At 41.4% G+C, this 23,388-nt stretch overlaps 2 protein-coding genes across 13 annotated transcripts in view; both read left to right on the top strand.

The window, feature by feature from the left end:
• The window catches only part of EPS15 (epidermal growth factor receptor pathway substrate 15), a 42,865-nt gene extending 35,277 nt beyond the window's left edge, over positions 1-7,588 (top strand). For 2 of the 10 annotated variants that reach the window (XM_015870457.3, XM_085511706.1), the window contains exons 22-26: positions 388-464; positions 867-1,029; positions 3,609-3,787; positions 4,355-4,405; positions 5,676-7,588. In XM_015870457.3, the coding sequence (XP_015725943.2) occupies positions 388-464; positions 867-1,029; positions 3,609-3,787; positions 4,355-4,405; positions 5,676-5,822 (617 nt within the window). In that variant the 3' untranslated portion in view covers positions 5,823-7,588. The remainder of the gene's footprint in view (positions 1-387; positions 465-866; positions 1,030-3,608; positions 3,788-4,354; positions 4,406-5,675) is intronic. The other 8 variants (XM_085511705.1, XM_085511704.1, XM_015870459.3 and 5 more) reach the window with 8 other exon arrangements.
• Positions 7,589-9,163: 1,575 nt separating this feature from the next.
• The window catches only part of TTC39A (tetratricopeptide repeat domain 39A), a 37,484-nt gene continuing 23,259 nt past the window's right edge, over positions 9,164-23,388 (top strand). The window contains exons 1-3 of one of the 3 annotated variants that reach the window (XM_015870462.3): positions 9,164-9,449; positions 17,671-17,775; positions 23,079-23,210. In XM_015870462.3, the coding sequence (XP_015725948.1) occupies positions 9,409-9,449; positions 17,671-17,775; positions 23,079-23,210 (278 nt within the window). In that variant the 5' untranslated portion in view covers positions 9,164-9,408. Of the gene's footprint in view, positions 9,450-15,343; positions 15,688-17,670; positions 17,776-23,078; positions 23,211-23,388 lie in introns of those variants that run through there. The other 2 variants (XM_085511716.1, XM_015870463.3) reach the window with 2 other exon arrangements.

Here is a 23,388-nt window from a genome sequence, read left to right as displayed (position 1 = left end):
ATATTTTATTCCAGATGTGGGCTTACAGTTGGAAGTGAGCTCAGTTATATTCACAGTCATCATGTATCTGTGGCTGTACACATACAAAAAAATACCTGTCTCTTTGTACACAGATACATCAACAAAACCTGTTCAGGAAAATAATTGTTAATCAGTTGTTAATAGGTTTTTGTAAAAACTACTTAAAAAGCAAGAGTGTCCACATAATTAAGTATTTCACATAGAAGTACTGTATGCTTCAATATATGTATGAACCATATATATATATATACATGTATACACATATGTATGTATGTATATATACACAATATATGCTGCTTTTTTTTGTTGTGGGATCTTTCAGTGTTTCATCTTTCATTTCTGTTTGCTTGATTTTTGTGTATTTAGCTACAGACCCCTTTGCCTCTCTGTTTGGAAATGAATCCTTTGGAAGTGGCTTTGCTGACTTCAGCACACTGTCAAAGGTAATATGAAATTACTATCACTCATAGGAAATGCATGGAACTCTGCAGTGACGTACAGTATTCTTATTTCTTTTTTTTTTTTCATTGTTAGCTTTGCTAATAATAAAAATTTACAATGGCTAACTTTCTTGACAAAGAGGTTTTTTACAGTAAATTGTCCTGTAATTCCACTGTGAGGAGCATAAAGTAAGCTTTGTATTTTCTCTGTATTTCAAATGGCTTTGAATATGTATAGCTGTACTCAGCTACTCAGTGCTATACACACTGTTCCTGATTTTTCTGTTATTTTCATCAATGTTTGCTTTTATTCTTCCTGAATGATGTGTTTTAAAACAAACTTTCATTTCTAAAGATAGTGGGATTGCACTGAAAGTGTGTGTGTTGCTGTTTTCTTTCTCGAAGGCCAACAATGAGGATCCCTTCAGCTCTTCCACATCAGGCTCTGTCAAAAACGTGGTCATAACTAAAAACTCATTTGAAGAACCACCAGCCAAAAACGAGGACATCCCTCCTGCATTGCCCCCTAAAACTGGAACTCCCACAAGGCCTTGTCCACCACCTCCTGGTAAGAGCTGATGTGAGATGCTGATTAGCTGCTTTAACATTGGTGGTAGGGCAATAATTTCAAGGGAATGGTGAAGTATACTGAACTAACAGTGAATGAGTGAGAAGATGTAAAACAAGTCTGTTCCTGACCTTTGTTTTTTACCCTCTTCAGAGTTAAATCTTGCTTAACATTTGCGGCAGCATAGCTGGGTTGTTTTTTTTTTTGAGTTTTTGGTTTCTTTTTTTAGGGAGAGGGGGAAAGGATTTTAAAAAATAGGACAAAAATAGAGTTAATATGGGTATCTGCAAGAACACAATTGACTACAAATTAAACAGTTGCTATTGTAATAGGCTGTGAGTACTGTTTGAAGTGAGAAGCCATTGTGTTCTACACATTGCAAAACTTCCAGTTTTAGCACAGACTTTAAATAAATATTAAAACAATTCCCTGTGTATGTGGCTGGAGTAAAATAAATTGAACTAGAGTTCACGTGACTGCCTCAGATGTTCAGATCATATTTTTCCAGGTTGCTTTGCCAGAGGTCTGTAGTTGTGTACCTAGCCAATGCAATAGCAATAAGCCCAGGTTTCCTGTGCTGTTCCCTATTCAGTGATAGCTGAATCCTCTGGTTTGCTCCATGATACACACCAAACTTCTACAGAAGATACTATGATTGTTATCAAAATTAACAAAACCTTCTGGTTGCATTAAGTCCACGTTACAACAAAGTCTGTACTTTCAATCTTTTTTTCTTAGATTAGAAAATACATTACATTACCAGTATTCGTTTAACTTTCCATCCTTTGTTTCATTCTCTTTAAAAACTTTACTGCATCACTTTCACTGTTACACTTTATGATTGAATCTCACAGTGTTGTGGAAAACTATATATGAAACTTGAGTAAGTATTCATCTCCTTCCCTCAAAAGAGGGCAACACAGAAAATGTAACACTAAAAGTTTAAACTCAAGACCTTAATTCTAACGCTGAAGTGAAATGTTTCATGCCTTGCAAGTAGCATGTTCCATTGTAAATAACATCAAAGCAGTTGACTTGACAAGTAGTGTTAATTTGAATGTTTGGTAGCGTTTCCTTCTATCGAGGCCCTTAAAGGAGTGTGCATGGGATTTTTGGACTTCAGTATTTAGGAGTGGCTACAAGGTGGTTTATCGATTCACTTTTAGAATGCAAGCTCCTAGTGGCAGAAAACCAGTACTGCTATTACTAGATGGCTAGAAAAAAAGGTACCCTGTTCCTGTGGATATCATGATAACCATTCCCAATAAACTTTTTTCCCATCATGAATCATAAATTGAGTTATTTAAGTGTATTTGTTCTTAATGACTCCCTTGGTCTCATTCAAAACAAAGAAATGCTTTTTTTGAGGAAGTGCCTATCCTTTTAAACCTGCTTGATAATGGAAAGAGTGCGGAAGGGCTGCTTGCTTGCTATTGACATCCACTGCCTTTCCAGACACTGATGAGTGTTTTCATGATTTTGGGGTGGGTTTGGCAATATATACTTCATGTTCTTAAAATTGTTAATCCTTCCTCTGTAAAGGGATTCTTTTCCTTGATGTCATTTGAAGCTGCTTCTCTCACAGTATTCAAGAAAATAAAAACCATGCCTTGTTTGCCAGTGATAGAACATGATCAGTGAGGGACGACTATCATGGGAAGGTTATCTGAGAATTGTCTAAATAAATCATGTATTCCCCAGGGGAGCATTCCTAGAAGCCTCTAAGTCATTTCCTGAATTAGAATCTCTTTTGCTCTGTGAAAAACAGAAGCATGCAGTCACTGTAATGGGCAATCCACTTCCTGAATTTGCCTGGTGAATTCAAGAAACTGCAATGAAACCTTTACTATAAATAATAACATGTGGAGAGAATGGTGGGATGAAATTTAGCTCGACTGTTCTTGGAAGGATTTGGGTTCATGCAGGTGTTGAAAGCTTATTGGGGTTAAGATGAAAAAAAGAACAGGTGGGGGCTCAAGTCTGCTTCTGCTGCATCTACAGCTACTTAGGCAAGGATTAAGAAAGAAGTTAAGCCTGTCGTGGGTTAATTAATTAATGTATAGCTTAATTGACTTCATTTTTCAGTGAAATGGTGTGTGTTAGCATAGTGAGAGGATGCTTTTCCTTGCTGTTTCTGAAGACTTATATTTCTGTTCTCTAAAATCAAATTCTGTTACTTAGATCCAGACAAATAACAATTCCAGTAAGGCTTTTTTTTTTATTTAAATCATGGATAATTGATAAGCAGAAGAAATTACTGTGTTGATAGAATAGGGACTAAAGACTTAGGAATTGTCTTCCCAAAATACTGCTACATCGGAACATAATTATGCTCTTGAATCATTAGCATACATGTGTTCCTTTTCATCTGATTCCACTTTAAGAAATATTGGGCCATGCCCTCATTTTTTAAGCTGGCAACCCTTCCTCTGAAGTCACTGTAACTCCACTAATTTATCAGGAGAGGTTGCATTCCAAATAGCTTTTGAATTTGTTTTTGTTTTTTTTTTTATTAATGCTATTATTGGCATGTTGTGACCTGCTATCTTAAATTCATTTTAAATTCATTTTAATCTAAGGGAAAAGACCTATCAATCAAATAGACTCTTCAGATTCCTTTAAACCGAGCGATCCATTTCAGCCTTTTCCCACCCCAGAAATTCCCAAAGAACAAGAAGCAGATCTATTCTGTGATCCATTTGCTCCCACCAGCATCAGTAAAGAGGCTGACCCCAACAATTTTGCAAACTTCAGTACTGTGAGTAAACACTTTTTACATTTGTTTCAGTATACTGACAGCTTTGAATCATTCACACTGACATCTTCAGTCTAATTGACAATATTAACACATACCCCTTCTGTACATGGGATACTGCTTCCAGTTAAAACGGTAGTTATATTTCATTTATAGCTGAGGCTGCCCTAAGAATAAAACAATGCAATAAATGATAAAGTTAATGTTTGTGTTGCATTGCTTTTGTGAGTTTGTAATACTTTTTTTCATGGAGGCCTCCTCCTAACTTTTAGAAATGGGACATTTTAAATATCCGTTCTAGGTATTATTCATTTTATTAAAGCACACAGCATATATATAGGTATAAAAGCACACTGATATTTACCTAATTAAAAGTACAGCAAAACACATGATTTTAATCTTCCTGTCACTGAACTGTTTAGCTATAATACTGAAATATATGACTGAAATAGTGATAAACAGCTTCATAGTAGTGTATGTTAATGAAATGTAATGTGGTGAGTTTTGAATGGCTAGTAAATTCTAGATTTATGTATGATGCAGTGAAAAGTAGTGTCTCTTTGTAACCAGAATCCATTTCATAGAAGTCGTGGTGTCCAAGCAGTAGAAGCAAATCTAAAGGTTTGTGCATGCCTATATATATATATATATAATTTTTATTTTATTTTATTTTTGACCTTTTGCAAAGAGTACTTTTTTAAGGCATCAAATCACTCTCCAGCTTGATACCTGTGAAATGCAATTTGCATTCACAGTAACATGATCGTGCTGCTTTTTTTTGGGGGGGTGGAGAGTGATAAACCATTTGCTTGATTGAAGCAAATGGAGAGTTGACAGGTTTTCAGAACTGACTTGCACTGGTTGTTGTGTCTTTATAGCATGACAATAATATTACTGATTGCTTTTACTGGTTAGATGGTCTGAGAAGGTAGTTTGGAGGATAGGATGTGAAATGTGGAGTGGGAAGCAAAAGTTAATTATTTTTATAAAGGAGAAATCATTCTTTTCCAGCTGCTACTACTGAAAATATTATAAGTGAACTATGAAGAAAACACAAGATTTTCTGCTCTTAAATACTAGCTCAAAGCAGGAACTAACTGGAGTACATTGTGATAACCCTTTAAGACCTAACACTGAGATGTTCCTGAACATGTGGGCTTCACCTGCCTCTTAGCTTTTCTGCATGCTGAATAGAAACAAATTTTGGTACTATCTTTTGTATTGAAAATATTACCATGTTTTCTGACTTACAGTATCAGAGCAGTTCAGTTCATATTCTGTTCATGTCGAATTACACAGAAAGAATCTGTTCTTTTTCTTCTCCACTTATCACACTTACCTTGCTCTGTATTATCACTAGCCTTCTAACTGTACTGTTACCTTAATATTCTACTGCTTTTTACCTGAGTGTTTTTCATCTGCGCAATTAAAGTCATTCTACAGCTGATTTTCATAGTCACTGTCATCTGGAAAAGGCATCTCCAACGCAGGTACAATTAATTAGGATGTCCTGTCATGCTGAGTGTGGGTGTATTTGCAGTGCGTTCTCACAGTTCACTCAAAATTTTTATAGACTGGTTTGTTACTCAAAATTGTTTGCTTTTAAAGGATAGCATTTGCTGCTCCTGAAACTTTTTATCTAAACCTAATTGAATTTTGACACATAGTGTATGAACTGAAAAACAGAGCAATAGGATGGCTTCAGTGCAGTTCTTAATAGTTAAACCTTAGTCTAAGCTAATAGTAATAGTTTACTGGCAATAGAAAGCCAGTAATATTCAAAAGCTGTAGTGTGTCAAATGTTTTACAGAACTGAAACTCACTTAAACCAAGAATGGGATTAGTTATTATTGCATTATTAATCTGGTTATTTTGTCTTTTAAAAATGCAGTATTCTACTGAGGAAGACATGATTGAATGGGCTAAGAGAGAAAGTGAGAGAGAAGAGAAAGAAAGATTGGCAAGACTAAAACAGCAAGAACAAGAAGACTTGGAACTGGCTATTGCACTCAGTAAATCAGAAATATCAGAAGCATGAAGTCTAGAATAAGATGTTGTCATATGTCACCTGTTTTGTCCCTTTTCCTGAATACCTAACCTATTTAAATGTTAATCAGAAGATTACATATATACAGGAAAAATAAGAAAAGTTTTAAGCTATTGAAAGTGGTGTGTTCCTGCTAAATTCAATCCTTTTGGTTAATTTTATTGTTTGAATAACTTAATTCTAGCATTCAGTTTCTCTCCAGTTTTTAGGAAAATAAGGACCTTTTCCCAGATGTAAGCAAATCTATGGAAAATACAGAAAATGAGACGTTAGTTTGACTGTAATCTGTCAGCAGTTGGTAATTGAGCATAAAGTGAACATAGCAATTATTCTGCCATGGCTGATTGTCTCCCATCAAGCAGTCAGTCATTTGAAACCCCTTATCCTTCTAGAAAGATTTTAGTAATGCCAGAGTTGTGGAGTGCTTTATTTTATATGTATACATTTATTTTTTTTCTCTTCATTGAAGATTCTGTTTGGACTTGAAATAACAATCTTCATGGAGTCTAAATCTAAGAGAGTGTGTCTTACAGAAACCTTTAATGCCTTTCCTGCATGGTCATAGGTTTAAGACCAGTTACTTTGTTTTATAAAGCAATTAAATGGAAGATACGTGTGCATTTGCTGTTGGCCAAGATGACTGTCAAATAACAAGGCCCTGCTGCTGTTCGAGCCAGTTTTGCCTGTGAAATATGCAGATAAGTAATTGGCAAGATTACTTGCCCATTAGCTGGCAAGGTAGTAAGTTGAAAACAAAATGAGTTTGAGAATAGAAAGAAAACACGTCTGATTTTTTTTATTTTTATTTTTTAAAGGTTGCTTTTTTCCTGTATGTGTAATTTATTTGAATGCCAACAGATAGTTGCACCTTAAACTGAATTTCTTTATGGTCACTGAGTGGGACTGATATGATTCTAAAGCAAATAACTTAATGAAAGTAACTTATTTGTTCACTTTGAAAGAACTCCATTCTGCAGAATCGGTTTAATTAAACTAATTCCAAGGATAATCTTTTGCCCTATCTAAGAAAAATAGATGGCAGCAGCGTAAGCATCAAGAGATTCTTATTTCTTTCTTGCACTTTTAACTTGTGGTGTTTCTGTTGAGGAAATGGAAAAGTTTCAACGCACAGCGCTGGGAGGAGGAGTCGAACTCAGCCATGCTTCAATACACTCAACCTCTTCCTATTAGCTGCCAATGCTGCTGTTGAAACACTTTGAGAGTTTTCAGTTTTTCAGGAAAATGAGTAACCAGACTGGGATGTTTTGTTTTTTTTCTTTTGCACTGGGAAATGAGCATTGAAACACCTGCTCGGGAAAGATCACTTCAATTTTTGCAAGGATTACATAGTTAAAACTTATCTATACATCTTTGTAATGAGTGTACACTAATCTTGCAAATCATACTTAACTGGATTACATAGTTTCTTATCTTTTGTTAAAAAAAAAGTATACTCAGTGGACCAACACGATATTATTATGTATATATTATATATATATTCTTGCTTTCCTTTATGGAATTTAAAAGTTTTGAGTCATTTGATGTTACATTTCATGTTACTGACTCTGACTATAGTACTTTTACTCAGACTACCAACAAACCACTGCTGTGAGCTGAATGGCATTACTTACCACGTTTTAACCTTTTTTTAAAGAAACTCGTCCAGGTGGGATTAGCCTCTATTTATAGACTTCCCTTTTGTTTAAAAATTCTAACAGCAGCCTGTAATTATGAGGAAATAAAATTTAAGTACATAAGCGTGAGCTGTTTGCCTGTTTTTTTCAGAAGGGAGCTGTGAAGTAACATGCAAATGTAACGTGAATGTCAGAAGGTGGCTCTGTACTCTGATGGGAGGTGGTTAATGGTCTAAGACACAAGCTGCTTGGCTGTTGGGGTTTGTTGAGTGCGTATTAATCCCATTTGGCACTTGCTTCATCAGGAGTCGTGGCAGTTTTGATGAGAACTCCTGCTACATCTGCCTCAGGATTTTTGTCTGCACAAGGTTTGTAGTGCTCAAATGTTACGTCCTTAATGTTCCTTTGTGAAGGTACGTCAGCAGATCGTGTGCTCTCAACATAAAGCACCATATTTATTTTTCTGGCTATCATTTTAGTGATCTATCAGTTGGATTAGGCAATGTGATATTTTCATTCATTTCATCAGATTCCTACACATCCTTGAGGTCATTTGCAACCATCTATGGGCTGTTTATTTCTTTTCAAGTCCTCTACCAAGTTTTCCTCTTGGATGTACTTTTGCCTCCAACTGTGCTGCTTTCAGCCTTGTCTTCCCTCCACATTTTGAGCTGTTCATATGATTCTGTCGCAAGATTGAAAGTAGTTGCTGTTCAGCTCGAATTATTTGATATCTTTTTCTACCTTTGTCTAATTTACTGTTTATGAGGTTCTGTAAAAGTTCGCTGAATTCCCAGCAAACCATTGCACTTCTTATTTAAGAGTTTATCTGATGTTTAGCAGACAGATTGGCCACTTGACAGCTACATTTGCAATGCAAGGTAACTTGATAAGAAAATTGTATGGGTGGCACCTACTGGGGATTAATGTTAAAGATCTGTTATCACTGCCAAGTACTGACAACGAATAAAATGGCAATAAAGGTGCTTAATAAAGGACCTGACTTACTGAGTTGATGTAAGTTGTCTAGGAATCTGTTCTTTTAAGCCTGGAGATATGATGTGACAAAGAATGGAAACCCTTCTGCTCAGTGCTTAAAATCTGTCATGTCCAGCATAGTATTGGACTTGTTCCTTTGGTTATACACATTTCTTTGCCATCCTTTGCACCTCGGGAGCCACATTCAGCCAATGAAAGCCCTTTAACCTTACACATCCACTGCTCTCTAATGCACCCATTGTTTCATTATGTCAACCCCGTCCTGTTTGTCCTGCCACTCCCTGCTCTGTGTGTGTGTGTGTGTGTGTGTTCACCTTTCCCTTTTTACCCTGCTCATTTCCTCCCACAAACTCTTATCCCTATCAACCCGAATGTTCACATTCTAATACACGCAATAGACGGATCACATTGTTTTCAGCATGTGTAGCTAAAAAATCGTCTCAGCCTTATTTATTTTCTCATTATGCTTCTGTAAATGAAGCTGTCCTTGCTCTGTTCGTGCTGGCATGAGCTGTGTGCACAGCTGGGTGGCAGGAGGGCTCCAGCTGCACTGGAAATCGGACTGACCGATTTCGATGAGAATCTGGGCTTGGGGCCGAGCCCTGCATGGGACACGGGACAAGAGCCGGATCCCCCCAACCTGCTGCATCGCTCCGCCTGCCTTGCTCTGCCCTGCCCCGTCCTCGCACCGCCCGGGGCGGAGCGGGCGCTGCCGCAGCCGCTCACCTGTGTGTGTGGGCGGCCCGTGGCGGGGCCCAGCCCTGCCCGAACATGCGCCGAGGCTCCCGGCTGCTGCCGGTTCACACCATGCCAGGTGGCTGCGGCGGCCGCGAGCGACGGGGAGCCGTAACAGCAGCAGCAACAGCAGCAGCAGCACCGCCGGCAGCGGCAGCAGCACCGCCCGCATCGTTTCCGCAGCCGCTGGATCCCGACGTGCCGCCCCTATGGAGCCCCCCGCGGGCAGCGACAGGAGCGGGCAGACCAGGTGCGGGCGGGGGGCGCGGGGACGGCTCATGTCGGGCCGGGTGGGTGAGAGCCGCCCCGTCTCAGCCGGGGGTCGCAGCGCCGGGAGAGCAGCCCCTTCCCAAGCACGCGGCACCACCTCGTTCAGGAGCTTTTTTGTCCTCCATTCTCTCGCGTGGGAGCTCTGAGCAGATGCCGTACCTGTGCTGCTGTACCTGTGCTGCATCCTGCACGACCTGCTGGTGCCTCTGTCTTCGCCGTCACATTTCGGAGGGGCCTTCGCCCCCCTCCCCCGGCCGTTCCACGTGTGCCGGCGCTGCCCGCACAGCGCACAAACTTCTGCGGCCCTCGGGGGGGTCGGTGCTCGGGTTGCGTGCTGCCCTGAGGGAGACGCCGCGTTTTACTTGTGTGTGTGCGCTGCTCCACAGCGACCAATGGAACGGTCTGCTTTTTTATCCGGTAAAAATAGCCACGTTGCAGTTCTGTGAGGGGTCAGCAGCTGTTCTGTGCTGGTAGGATCATGGAGTCGTGGATGGGCTGGGTGTGAAAGGCCCACAGTGATCATCGAGTTTCAGCCTCCTCCTATGTGCAGGGTCACCAACCAGCAGCCCAGGCTGCCCAGAGCCACCTCCAGCCTGGCCTTGGGTGTCTGCAGGGATGGGGGGCATCCACAGCCTCCTTGGGTATCCTGTGCCAGTGCTTCACCACCCTCTGTGCGAACAAGAGTTTGGAAATGCATCTGCGTGGTGTGTCGGAGAGTCCTGAACGTTCGCAGTGTCCCAGAGCAGATTGTTGGATGCTGTTACAGGGGGGTGTCCCACAGACGGGGCTGGAAACTGTGCTGAGGCCTCGTTGCCTTTATGCAGCTCCATCTGCTGGAACCAATGGCCGCGTACCAGCACCTTGAGAAGTAAAGATAGTTCGGCTGCTGTGCTCCACAATGCTGGAGTTGAGACGTGTTACCGTTCAGGGTTATTTTTTGCTAAATAACGGAGAAACTATTCGTGTTCGCATATCATGCCTCATGTTTTTACTTAAAGCCTTTTATACTGTACACCTTTACACTGAATGATTTAGGAAATGTTTCCATAGGGCTGAACTCCTGGTTCCTGAGGTTTTGGAGATGCTTTGTGAACAGACTGAAGTGATTAGGTTGTGGTTGGAGCACGGGATGATCCAATGGGCTGCTCGGCACTGAGAACAAACAGCAGGTTTTTGAGCGAGGAGTGATGGAAAATGGCCTCATTCTGCAGGTGGTTTTTCTGTGTGTGGGGGGACTTTTTCTCTTTGATGCTAAAATTTCAGTTGTCTTTGGTGGGAGAAGAGTAATGAGAAGGTGTCTGAATGAGAGGATGGTCATTCAGATATACCAGATTCAAGTCTCAAACGTGAGTCAGGGTCCTTCCCGAGGCAGTTGTGCCTAAGAGAAAACATTCAGAACAGCTTTATCAGAGCCATGAAGCCTTGCTGCTAATACCTCCACTGCTCTCCAGCTTTGATTCAATTTGCAGGTTGAAGGGAATTATTAAAGGGTTGTACTGAAGTGCCGTGCTTCAATTTTTATTTAATTGGAGAGAATGTGGCATTGTTACTGGCCACGGTACCGTGAAGTACGCTGTGCAGATAACTTCTCAAATACTAACTCCATTTAGTGGAAGCTCTCAGGGAAAAATACTCTGATATTTCCTTTAAAGCAATAAATAAAGGCATGCCAACAGCCTCCCAAAGTATTTTGTCACCCCTGTATGTATGTTTGAGAGCCTCAAATGCTGCTTAGTTTTAATCTGGACGGGATTAGACCTTTACAGATTGTATATAACTGTCAGAAGTGCAGGTCAGCCAGACAAAGCAAAACTGAGACTGGGAGGATTTGGGGGAGAAGAGCAGATGGATGTTGTGAAGTTGTCTGAAGAACTTAAGACCCTTCCAAAAAAAAAACCCAAAAAACCATGGCATGATTCACATCTGTGCTTCAAAGTGATGGACTGTAGAGCATTTGAATCAATGAAGAGGAGCTGTTAAGCGTTAATATGGGGTGATTTCTGATGCAAACTTAATCTGGTTGCAGTGTTGCTGCGTTCTGTACTGGGCTGAGGATGTGCAGTTTGTCAGACTATGTACGTATGCAAGTTTATTTTATAAGCTGTCACAGCAGCAAAACAGCCGCTGCTCACGGAAAGGGAGCTGCAGAAAGGACACACGTAGACTTTTTATTTGTCTGAACAAATCTACCTAAGTGAATTTATTGCGCTGTTTGCCTGTTCAAATACAGGATGAGAGCTGTCAGCGTAATGCAACGCAGATCCTGCTCACTGCAAGTCAAACAGTGGTGGGACCAAGGGCAGAGCAGGAGACTGACGACTTGCTGGACTTTGCTCCTCTCCCGGACTGCTTGGCCACATCCCTTTGTTCCGTGAGCTGTCACTGAAACCTTAGAGCCCAAAGCAGAGTATGTTTGCAACAGAAGCCTGTGACACTGCTGAGACGTCGGCAGCTGGCTGCTCCCAGAGCTGAGATGGCCTCAGGAATAACGGGGGTCTGTAAGGAGGAGGGGAGAGACTCTTCAGCGAGGTCTGTTGTGACAGGACAAGGGGAAATAGTTTCAAAGTAAAAGAGATTTAGGCAGGCTTGAAGGAATGCAGTTTTTACAGTAGGGGTGAAGACACACTGGGACGGGTTGCCCAGAGAGCTGGTGGGTGCCCCTCCCTGCAGACACCCGAGGTCAGGCTGGACGGGGCTCTGGACCCCATTGGAGCTGTGGGTGTCCCTCTTCGTTGTGAGGGGTGGATTACATGGTGTTTAAGAGTCCCTTCCAACTCAAACCAGTCTACAATAAGCTGTGTCACCACCCCTGAGTGGTTTAAGTACTGACAAAGGTCTGCAAGTTTCAGAACCGTGTTGGTTTTGTGTTTCTGTACAAAACATTCGGGCAATATTCAGACCTTTCTGATTGCTTTGCTGGTGGTAGAAATAATGGCATTTCTGCAGCACTTTGGAGGTGTTAGGCACAAGCCAGAATTGTGCTGGAGAGCAGAGAACGCTGCTGTGTTACTGCTTTGGCACATCAACCAGGAAGGGATACAGGAGAATTAATTTTCTTAAATAAACTTATTTGCTTTTGACTTTTGGAAAAGTTTCTGTATTGTCTGAAAAGTGAATGGCAACGAATTATTAACCAGACTTGCATTCTGGTTCTTACAAGATTGTTTCTGATCTGACAAGTTTTGGGTCTGTTGGCAAAACAAAAAAGGGATTCTTCCCAAGTGATGTGTTTGTTTTCTTTGCATGAAGGGATGTTTTTCAATCTTGAGATCAGAACATTTGTCGCACAGCCTGGCTCTAAGTGGTCATATCTTTGTGTTTAGAAAGGAACGAGTAAACTCCTAATGGCCAAAGGCAGTAACCACGGTGTGTCCTCTCCTAACCGTACTGTGTCTGCCCAGCATCACGAGAACACGAGGCAGTGTGGTATTAATAACTTCTGTAGTCAGTGGGGATCTGTTTAAGAGCATGCAGTGGGATGGACGTCCTGCGTACCAGTAAGCCAGGTCACGTTTGTACGTTGGAGGTGCTTGAAATCAGGTAGGTTCTATTAAGAACCGAGTCTGTGACTCTAGAGAGATGCTGTGGGTGCTCCTCAGGTCTGTGTGTGGTTAAAGCTTTAGCACAGATACAGACAGAACCAGCTCAGTGTCTGCAGGGAGAGCGAGCTGCATGGCTTCCTTACTGCTTCCTCGTTGGAAGAAAAGCAGCTCTGGGCATTTGACTGATCTCTCTTCCGTTCCATTTCACGCTGCATAAAGGGATTGTTCAATAATTCATTATTTTGTATGGTTTTCTTTTGACTACCCCGTTAGAAGGAGCGCTGGCTGAATGTAAAGGCAGTGCTAATGGTCATCTTTGTGTTTGTAGTGAGGTCTTCAGCATCACAGTGGTGCAGGTGGGCTGACAAATACTTTTGCTAATGACACAAGTACCTTGAAATAGAGAAGCGTGTTGGTGCAACCCTGTCCTTTCTGCCAGTACAAGGAGAGTTTGTGCTGCCTTAAAATAGCTAATGATCGCCATTGTCTTGTAAAAAATGAGACTGTTGGAGAGAAATCCCTTGTTACAAAGGGGCTAATGGAAGCCAAAATACCATATTGTCCAAGCTGTTAAATATAGAATGAAATTGAGAGCAAATACTTCACAAGTACTTAACAGGAACCTTCTGAGCTGGGTTTATAGCCCTGCAGATGCGCCCTTTTTCCTTTCCAAGCAGAAGCTCAGCCTCTGCTGTGCTCTGAGGTGCGTTCTGGTAGCAGCAGCCCATACAGGCAGGGCTACGGCCAGAACCCAGGCTGCTGTTCACTACGGTGGCTTCTCTGATGTTCCCCTGTAAGATGAAAGCATTGTCGGTCATTACTGAGCAGGATTGCACTGGTGTTATGCAAGCCCCTGAGACAGAAGGTCCTTGGCATGATTACAGTGATTTAAGGTATCCTTTTTTTGGAACGTTCTCATAAATACTGAGTTCAAAGCAGTCGGTGGTTCAGCACTTTGCAGAACACAAGACTCGAGATTCTTTTTATTAAAGAAATCTGTAAAATCAATAAGCTCATGTGCTCTGCACTCATAGCGAAACATCAGCATCGCGCAGACAGTGAAATCGAACCCGTGCAGAAATATGTTAAGCTCTGTCTTCAGAAATAAATGAGTAGAAGCCCCTTCCCCCTTTTACCTGCGAACACTTTTATGATCCTTGTGCTTTTGAACAGCCTGAACTTTTCATTAGTATTCAGGAATTTAATTTTGCTTAGCGTGCTTCTGTATTCTGTTCTGTATCACTGTTAGCGTGAGGAGGATCTGATGCTTAAGCAAAAAAAGCATTTCCTGGGATGCTCTGAGTCAGCATCCTTCTGATGGGACGCAGTGGGGTCAAGGAGCTCAGGTCTCACATTAAGCCACGGGATGTGCTGGCCTTTGTGAAACACCCCTGCGGTGCGGTGGTCCTTAGGGATGGTTAATAAGAGAAGCAGGTGATTGTCCTCGCAGCCAAAAAATATCAAGAAATAGAAAAGGAGCTTCTAAAACCGAAGGGAAGAGAACCCAAACTTGGAAATATTCCTCATCTTAGTTTTGGTTTTTTTAGTTGAAAGAAAACGTGGGGGAGGAGGAGGGGGTTGTCTGAGATGTAATTGTTAGCAGACAAGCGGTGCTCAAAGGAAAGCTGCCAGCTCAAGTCTTGGAGCACTTGGCAGGAGCAGCACAGCCTTCAATGCACACAGCTTTGGAGGCCAATTTTGGAGATACTGGTTAGACATAGGGTAAACCGGGGAAATGATGAGCAGTCTTTCCAGAGTAGCTCATTATCAAGGCACAGAAGCACCTGGGTTAATTGCAAGTTGTAATTAGTAATTACTTCCAACTGGGGGGAAAAAAGGATAACGTCTTATCTCGGGCTGCAGCCCAGGTACACACTGCTGTTAGGAACTTGTAATGCAGTCATTACAGGGGCAGCCTGTGGCTCTGTTAGGGTAATTTTTATAGCAAACTCAGCACAGGCTTTTTCCTGTACAGGACATCATAAAAACAGCAGGAGATATCATCAGGTATGTTAATGTCTTCCGAGTACCTTCCTGAAATGATGCTTTTTAGTTTGTCGTTTTTGGGTCCTCCTCTAGCAGCTGGTGTCTTTGTTTTATTTTGGACGTAGCCAGATGAGCTCACCCCACTCATTCAGTTGTTAGTGCCTAACTATTATCTTTTGCATGATGTTAAAGAGGTTTGTACAAAGGCCATAACGTCTCCCAACCTCCCAGGGCCCTGGGGACCACACCACAGCTGGGTGCTGGGTTCAGGCCTGGGCTGCATGGTCACTAGATGGGACGAATCAGTCTCATCTGTCTGCTCTCACTCTGACAGCACTTAGTGCCTCAATTCTCTGCATTTCAGCTGGCCTCGTTTGACTCCCCATTCCGGTTTGTAGGCTTCTGCTGCTGCTGTGTTTGGGTCTGTAATTAGCTGGGGATTTGACTTCTACCTTGGCGCTGAATGAAGTAGCTGGTGCAGTACTAACCGTAGGCAGGTCTGTAGCTACTGTGCCAGCACCTCCCAGGTCGGTAGTAGCAGCACGCTGTGGCTGCTCACCGTGACGTGCTGTGCCTGCAGCAGCGATGCTCGCACTGTCCCTGGCTGTGCTGGGGCTGCAGGCAGCGCCTGGGCTCGCTGCACTGGGCACATATGGCCATGTCGGGACACACTACAGCGCTGGCAGAAAGGTAAGGGGCAGGGCATGGTGTTTTCCATGTGGATTAGAGGCAGTTCTGATCTTAAAGCCGAGAGCAGGAGGAATCTGCAGCCTGCTGAAGCATGACTAATCACTTTGATACAACGCTCAGCATTTCTAGTTTCAGGTCTGTCTTTTTGTCCTGTTGTTTGCAGCAATGAGTGATCGTTTGTAGCATCTATGTAAGGTGTGTGCCTTAGTTCAGGTCATAAGCCCTTTACTTGTGAGCTACATGAAATCTCTGGTTTCTTTGGAGCATTAGGGAAGCGTGCAGCTGATGTTGTTGCTGCTGCTGAGGGTGGCACTGTGTTAATAATTCTTATTCCTGAGAAGGTACCAACTAATTAATGTATTTTATTTGTGCCTTGAACTTAAATGTATTTTTAAAAATATATTTATTATCTTTCTGTTTTAAAAGGAGCATTTTGGAAAGGTTTATTTGTATTGAATGTGTTTTGATTTATAATTGTCCTGCGTGGAGATAAACAGAACAAAACAAAACCAGATCAAATGTTACCAAATATTTCATAGCAGAAGAAAGTGTATTTTATGTACTGCTAAATGTTTGTTTCAGGGTTTAAGAAAGCACATAAGAACCATAATACATGCAGGCAACAAAGTTACTGTAAGTCGGGCTCAGAACAGACTTGGGAAGCCAGGCTGGCATGATAAGGCACATTGCACAAGAAAGTGCTGGGTTAATCCATGTCTGCAGACCACTCAGAGTCTCCTGGGTGCCAGATTTGCAGCGCATCTCAAGTGTGATGACAGCAGCATCGTGTGATGTCTCTTGAAACCTACAATCCTGGTTTTCATATGTATAGTAATGGTCGTTCTTTGCAGTCGTTATTAAGGTCAAAAGCAGAACGCAGCTGCGCTGGTTACTGCTGATACTATCTGTCTGCTCTGTGCTCCCCTATCTTTTGTCCTGAAGATGATACCAGGATTTTACTGCCTTTTTCTCCTTTGGGCAGGCTGTGTTTTGCTGTTGTTTAAGGCAGTAAGTTTCCCAGTAACAAGGCAGTTTGCATCTCTTAGAGCTGTTGGGGTCAGAAACCCGCTGAGGATTTTTTTTGTATTTTCTTGGCAATTTTTGGACCAAACTTACATGTGACACATTAATGCTGTGTAGCTCTTTGATCGTTAGATGCAGATGTTTCAACTGTCCTGACACTGACCAGGTTACTTTAACTTTGTTAGTACAAGGCCTAATTTGTTTCTCCTGTGGGTTTGTGGCCAGCAGTTCCGATGGGGAGGAACTTGGGCCCAAATGTTTTCAGCTGGTCTGTGTTATCCCTTTGCCAGTAACCCACAGACCAGCTGAGAGCCCTTGTTGGAAGGTCAGGCTGACATCAGAGTGCCGTGAAGGAGAAAAGTACAGTCAGACTACAAAGATAATCTTCTGACTTGGAGATGCAGCAGCAGACTTGTGTTGGAATGCAGCATTGCTTCTGAGGGACAGTGATGTTCCCAGGAGCATGCACACTGGGAGGCCTTAACCAGCTTGTGTGTCTGTAGTAGTCTCCTGGTCAGGAACCAAGCTGAGTGTGAGCTAAACCACAGCAACTGCAGCAGCTGACAGAACAATCCGGTGTAGTTTGGAATCATCTGACCCTTAAGCAAGTGGCAATCATAAAGTAATGAACCTGCAGCCTTTTTGAGGCTCATGCCCCGTGTTCCTGCTGAACCAGCTCATCAAAATGCCCTGCTCCCACCTGGTACTGCTGCCTGTGCAGGTTACTATTAGCAGCACATGTTCCTTTTTTATCATCAGGAGCCAGAAAACCTGAACTGCTTTCCAGGTGTCACAGAGCAGGAGCTCAGATAAGAGACACATGAAAAAAGGGCACTCATATTTTGCAAGCATTACAAGTGGACTGGGAGTAAGTCTAGCACTGGGAAGTTGAAATGTACAAGTATTGTACTTCTAGAAGGAGAACAGATGTGCTGAGTGTATTTTCTCTTCTTCTGGCAGGTCACCAGCATCAGACCTCAACGTGGCATTGCATGAGTGCATGGCAGCTCTGGATTTATTTCTTAGCAACAAGTTCTCAGATGCTTTGGCTTCTTTACAAGCAAAGTAAGTTGGCTACTTTTAAGTTTTCATTTGTTTATTTTCTGCTTCACCGTCTCTTATAAGAATTAACTAGACAGCTAGTTCTCTTAACAATCATTGATAAGACTGGGTGGTTTTGGTTCAGGAAGGGAAGGTAAATAATATATTAAGTTTTGGGGAAGCCAGAATAAGTGCTTTATGCTTGGTTGAATAAATAACACAATGATCAAAGGTAACTACAGAAAGTTCTGAATTGCTGTCCAGAGAAGTGACCCTTGTTGCTGTAGCACAGGGTATGAGATTTTTGTTTCCTGAAAATAAAATCTATCTAATGATGCTTTTTTCTTTCTTTCTTTCTTTTTTTTCTTTTTTTTTTTCCTTCCTCCTTCCCATATTTTCTGGCATATAACAAGCGTTGGTAGTTTTACATCAGCAACTGATAATGAATTGTCAAACTTAGGGCATGTTACTCGAGGTTTCAATTCATACATATATATAGAGAGAGAAAGAGTTTGCTTTGTGGCATGGTTATTACTGTTATTTTCTTTAATACTTCCTCACTTGCAGAAACTTTCTCATGGTTTATTTTACACTCAGTGTTGTGCTCATGTGCCCTGATTGCATTGCTGCCCACCTGCAGTCAGTGAGGTCCAGAACTTCTAAAAACTGTTTTGTCTTGCCACTTTCTCTGATTTCTTTTTTATACCATCCTGAAGTTTCCTGTGCTCTTGGCTTGTTAAATCTATGGTTAATTCATGTTTGGTTTTTTTTTCCCTCAGCTTGCTCCATTTATTTTCGAGCCATCAGCAAATTACGTTGTGCCTTTTTTCAGATCACTGGAATATCAAGTGAAATTTGTTGACAATGGAGGTTTTCTCCTTTGCCACCTCAGTTTGCCATTTCCTTTATCCTTAACTGCATGACTTCAGAGGTGTTGGGAGATATCAGTGATCTGATGAGTCATGTAACCAGAGCTCTGGGTGTTCACATGCAGAACTCAGTGAAATGACATGCAAACACTTTTCAGTAAACATTATGGCTCTCGGTGTGTACATTTGCTCAGACCTGTATGAGGCCTCAGATATCCTCAGCAGCAGCAGCAGAAGTAGCAGGTTGCATCAGCTTCCTTTCTACCCATTTATCCTTTTACTTACCTAAATCATCCGTAAGTATAGCATCAGTGTTCTGCACCTCCTTCACTTCCTCCAAGTCCTCCGCAGGTTGTGGCTGCTCAGGCAGGAGCCACTTAAGGGCAGAAGTGTGTGCTTGAAATCCATCAGGGATTAGTGAATGCTGGAGATCTACTTTGCTTTGTTGAGGTGGTCACCTCAGTTTTTTGATAGCAGAATCTATGGCTTACCCAGTTAAGTACACTCTGAAAGACATTTGTGATAAATTGTAGGCTCAAGTGTGTTGCTAGAGTTGGTTTTATTCGCAGCAATGTTGTGTTGTGCTTATGTATCATCAGAAGATGTCATTAAAATTGTAAGAAGAATGGCTGTTATCATTAAACTCTGGTAGTAAAGCTCCTGTGCCCATCTGGAAATGCTTATTCAGTTCCTAGCATAAGACAGGGAGATACTTAATTGAAAGGAGGTTTCAATACACTGCAAAACCTGGTGAGGCTGCGTTGTTTTTTGAGAATCCATTTTCTTGTATTGCATGCTGTTTCTATCCAGCTTTTGTTGGGCCCTGTAGGATACATTTCGTGAGCTGCTATTCTGTTTCTGTACCTGAGTGTATTGCTTTATTGCAAAACAATTTTGAAGCTGATTTTTCACATTAGCCTGTTGTTATGAGGAAGCCTTACTCCTGTTGTCCTTTGGCAGCAAGGGAAGTACAGACCTACACTATCTGCAAGTGTGATGCAGAAACAAGATGCTAAATTTCCCCACAGATGATACCCGTCAAAATACCCATCTCTTCAGGGAACGAAGAGAGGGCACATGTGGTAATGCTGACTGTTTTCTTTGGGAGTCATCAGTTCCTCACTGCTGCCTTTTACCATGCTGAGATTCAGAATTGATTTTCACAGTCCATAAACATTCTATCTTTGTTTAAAGAAATACTGCTCAGTTTCTATGTGCTTGTAAAGAATATCTCACCCCTAATTTTGCAGCTTTACTGGTTGTGTTGTAGGATGTACTCTGCTCTATGTTACGTTATTGTATATTCACTAAATTACTCAGATTTGGCTTCCTCGGTGAGTGTATTTCCAACTGATTTGTACCACGTGTAACTGAGAGCAGATTTTGGCAACGTATGAGACTTAAAATCAGAAGATCTCTTAGCAGCTTAAAAAGAAATAGCTAACGATATTGTCTGGACTTGTTGAGATAAAGCTCTTTTTATCTGTTAGGAAAATAATATCCTCCATAAAGATGAGATTTTGTTTCATAAAAATTATAATCTGGTGTTCTTGCTTCATAGCACAGAACATTTTGTTTCCTGAAACAGTTTTAGCAAAGAAGTTGTAGAGTCAGTTTTCTTTCTTAACATGGTTATTGTACAGTGGTAGGCTCCAGTTCTCTTTTAACTTATGCTCTGAGTTTGTTTAGTTTGATCTCTTATATGGAACATGCGTACTAAGTCTAAAGCAAAGGAATCCTTTCTGTCCCCATGTGTCCACATCCTACTGAGGCAGCTGGTGTTTGAACCCTGATCCCTCATTCCTGGATATGCCTTGATGAACAGACTCCTCCGCAGTCCTTGCTGTTGGATTTGTTTCACTTGATATGAGCATTTTGATGCTAAATTAGCACACAAAATTGACCCTGGGCTTTCTATAAGCTTGTGATGCATGTCCTACTACTGAGCTACAGTTAAAGAATCCCCAAAAAGATATCTGTGTTTCTCACACAGAAGATTGGCCTTGAGTCAATTCTGAGGTTAAAACACACCAGGCCTTTAGGTTTTCACACTTCATCTGGAGAGGAGAGTTATCAGTGTCTTCCTGTAGGTGCTTGTTTCAAGTGGGAACAGATGCAGGTCTTGAAGAAGGGCAGCGCTACAGAGACGATAGTGGTTGTACTGCAGTTGGAGAGCAGATGTGTGGCATAACTCCATAAATGCCTAAAGATATAATCCTCTTATATAGCCATGTGATACCAACTATTTGGGTGAGTAATTAATCAGAGGGTTAGTTTATGTCATGAAGGCTACTTAACTCTAGCGGTATCCTGAGGAAGAGTCAAAATGTCCTGCTGAGGAACTGAAAACAAAAGAAAAAACCAACCCAAAACTGTTACATCCAGCAAATTGCTGGAGAGGGAAATCCCTCTTTATCTTTGTGTATATGAAAAATATGAGTTTTCAGAGCAGTGGATTTAATGCTTACCTGCTTTGATTCTGACAGCAAGTTTCTGAACTTTTGGAAGAGGTCTATTTTAGTGCTTTCCTTCTGCTTTGAATTTGAAAGGATTTTATTTTAATAAATCTGAGTTGAATTGTGTTTATCTGTGTCAGCTGAGGTTGTTGAGAAGTCAAATGAATAGGAACACTTCATATGTTGGCATGTTATAATTTGTTCTTTTCTACTTACATTGTCAGCCTACTGAAAGAATCTCAGTCTTGGAGACTGAGACAGAGTTGTCCTGACTCCAAGGGATTTTAAACCAATTTCTTTATTATTGGTCTGTTCTTCTTTTTCACTCTGGAGATGAGATGGATGTCTGTGTAGTTTGGAGGCTCACAGTGCTTACAGCTGGAGGTCATGTCCCAAAATGGCTTTTCTGCTGGATTGGCTTAGAGGTTGATTGGAGCAACTTGTTAGGTAACCAGTGGATTTAACATGTGCAACTGTGATTTAAGGACAGTCAGTAATTGCTGATTTTCGCATGGTTTAAAGATGTGCGCTGCAAATCTCTTCAGTTCAGCCAGCATGTGCCACATGTCTTGGCAAAAAGGAGCCCTCTGGCACTTGGAGGCTGGCAAGGGAGATACCAGGTGTGTGTAATGCTGTGTGTGCCAGCACTAGGTATAACTGTAATCCCTAAATCTGAAAACATATATATACAAGGTGAGTCTGGATCATATAATTGCTGGGATTTCTCTTCATTCATTTTATTGCATGTTGTCACCGAGAAGGTTTGTTTTTGGCTCTGTAAAACAACCAAACCTCAGGAGCTCCTGAGGACATTTTAGGGTATTTCACTCCAGTCAGCAAAGGAATCAGTGTGTAATGGTGTATGAATGGTTAGAAAGCTTAAAGGGGTTCAGATCACCACAGTGAGGTACTATGGATCACTGATGAGTGCAGGGTTGTCTTAAATTACCCTTAAGATTATATTTCAGTGCAACCCAGATATGTAAACCCAGAGGAGAATGCAAGTGAATTGAGATCTTGTGAAAGCTTGGCAATAGTGACCTATCTGATCTGTTCTAAAAGTATGAACAATTGAAATAACAAATGTAGCTCTTAGGCAGTGTTTATCTGATTTGTGGAATTGATTGTGAGTGAATTAGAAAGGTCCACAGAAAGCGTCTATAGAAGGAATTCATCTGAGCTTTCCCTTCAACCTGTTTCCAAAGTTGTCTTTGTTGGACATGAAGGCCTGAAGATACTTAGATTTGTTAGCAGATGTTTGTAACATGGATACGAAGTAAATGCTGTGTGTGCAGTATATTAACCCTACCTGCCTGAGAAATGGTGCTAGCAATGTCTGCAGATTAGGATTACTTGTATTCCTTGCGTTCTTGCCATATCTTTTGGTTTTCTGTAAAAAAGGTACCATCTGAAGTCCCTCAGAGTAGTATCTAAATTGAGCAATTTGGGGTGGAAAGTTGACAGAAGAGGAGGAAAAAGCCATAGTGTTTGGTTTAGACTGGAATACTGCTAGTACGAAAATCTGCTTGAAGAAGATGCTGCTTTGGCCAAGGTTATAGTGTTGTGTCACTTATCTCCTTGAGTCTGTCCTGACTAACTGTCCCAAAATAGAACGATGTCTGGATTTCTGTCACGTATTGTTGAGTTTCTTTAGGTAATTTATTAAAGAGAAAAAGAAAAATGATTTTTTTTTCCCTGAATGGTTAGCCATGTTGTTAATTCCTGTACTTCATATACATTAAGTACCTATCCTTGGCTTGGAATTGGAACATCTCAGCACAGTTATTGACACTGGATCTGTAGACATAATTTCCTTTACAAATCAGAATCTGTTTGCATTTCTTAGTTACATTAACTATTTGCCTGTCTTTTGTGCCTGTTTTCTAATTCATTTAGACCTAGTTCCTATCAGACTAATGTGTTTCTGGAGTTGGATTTGTATTTGTTTCTTAAAGTAATAAAAGCAAAGCAACTCTGCTTTGAGTCTTGTGTTTTCTTGCAGAACTAAAGACAGCATGTATCATGCACTGACTTATGCCACCATACTGGAAATGCAAGCTATGATGACATTTGATCCTCAGGACATAATGAATGCAGGAAACACCATGAAAGAAGCTCAAGCCACCTGTCAAAAGTAAGTGTGGGGCAGTTCAGTTACTAAAGCTGGAAGCTGACATAAAGAGGCCATCTAGTCCAACCTCCTGCTCAAGGGAGCCTCAATTATGAGGTCAGATCACACACCTTGGTGTTTTCAGAAGTCTGTTCCTGGATACTTCTGTTTACCACAGTATTTGATTTTTCTTTTTTGTCAG

This window comes from Coturnix japonica, chromosome 11 (assembly GCF_054131305.1).
Source record: "Coturnix japonica strain WE chromosome 11, WE-NBRP24, whole genome shotgun sequence".
NCBI classification, from domain to species: domain Eukaryota; kingdom Metazoa; phylum Chordata; class Aves; order Galliformes; family Phasianidae; genus Coturnix; species Coturnix japonica.
This window is presented reverse-complemented; position numbering and strand designations above follow the sequence as displayed.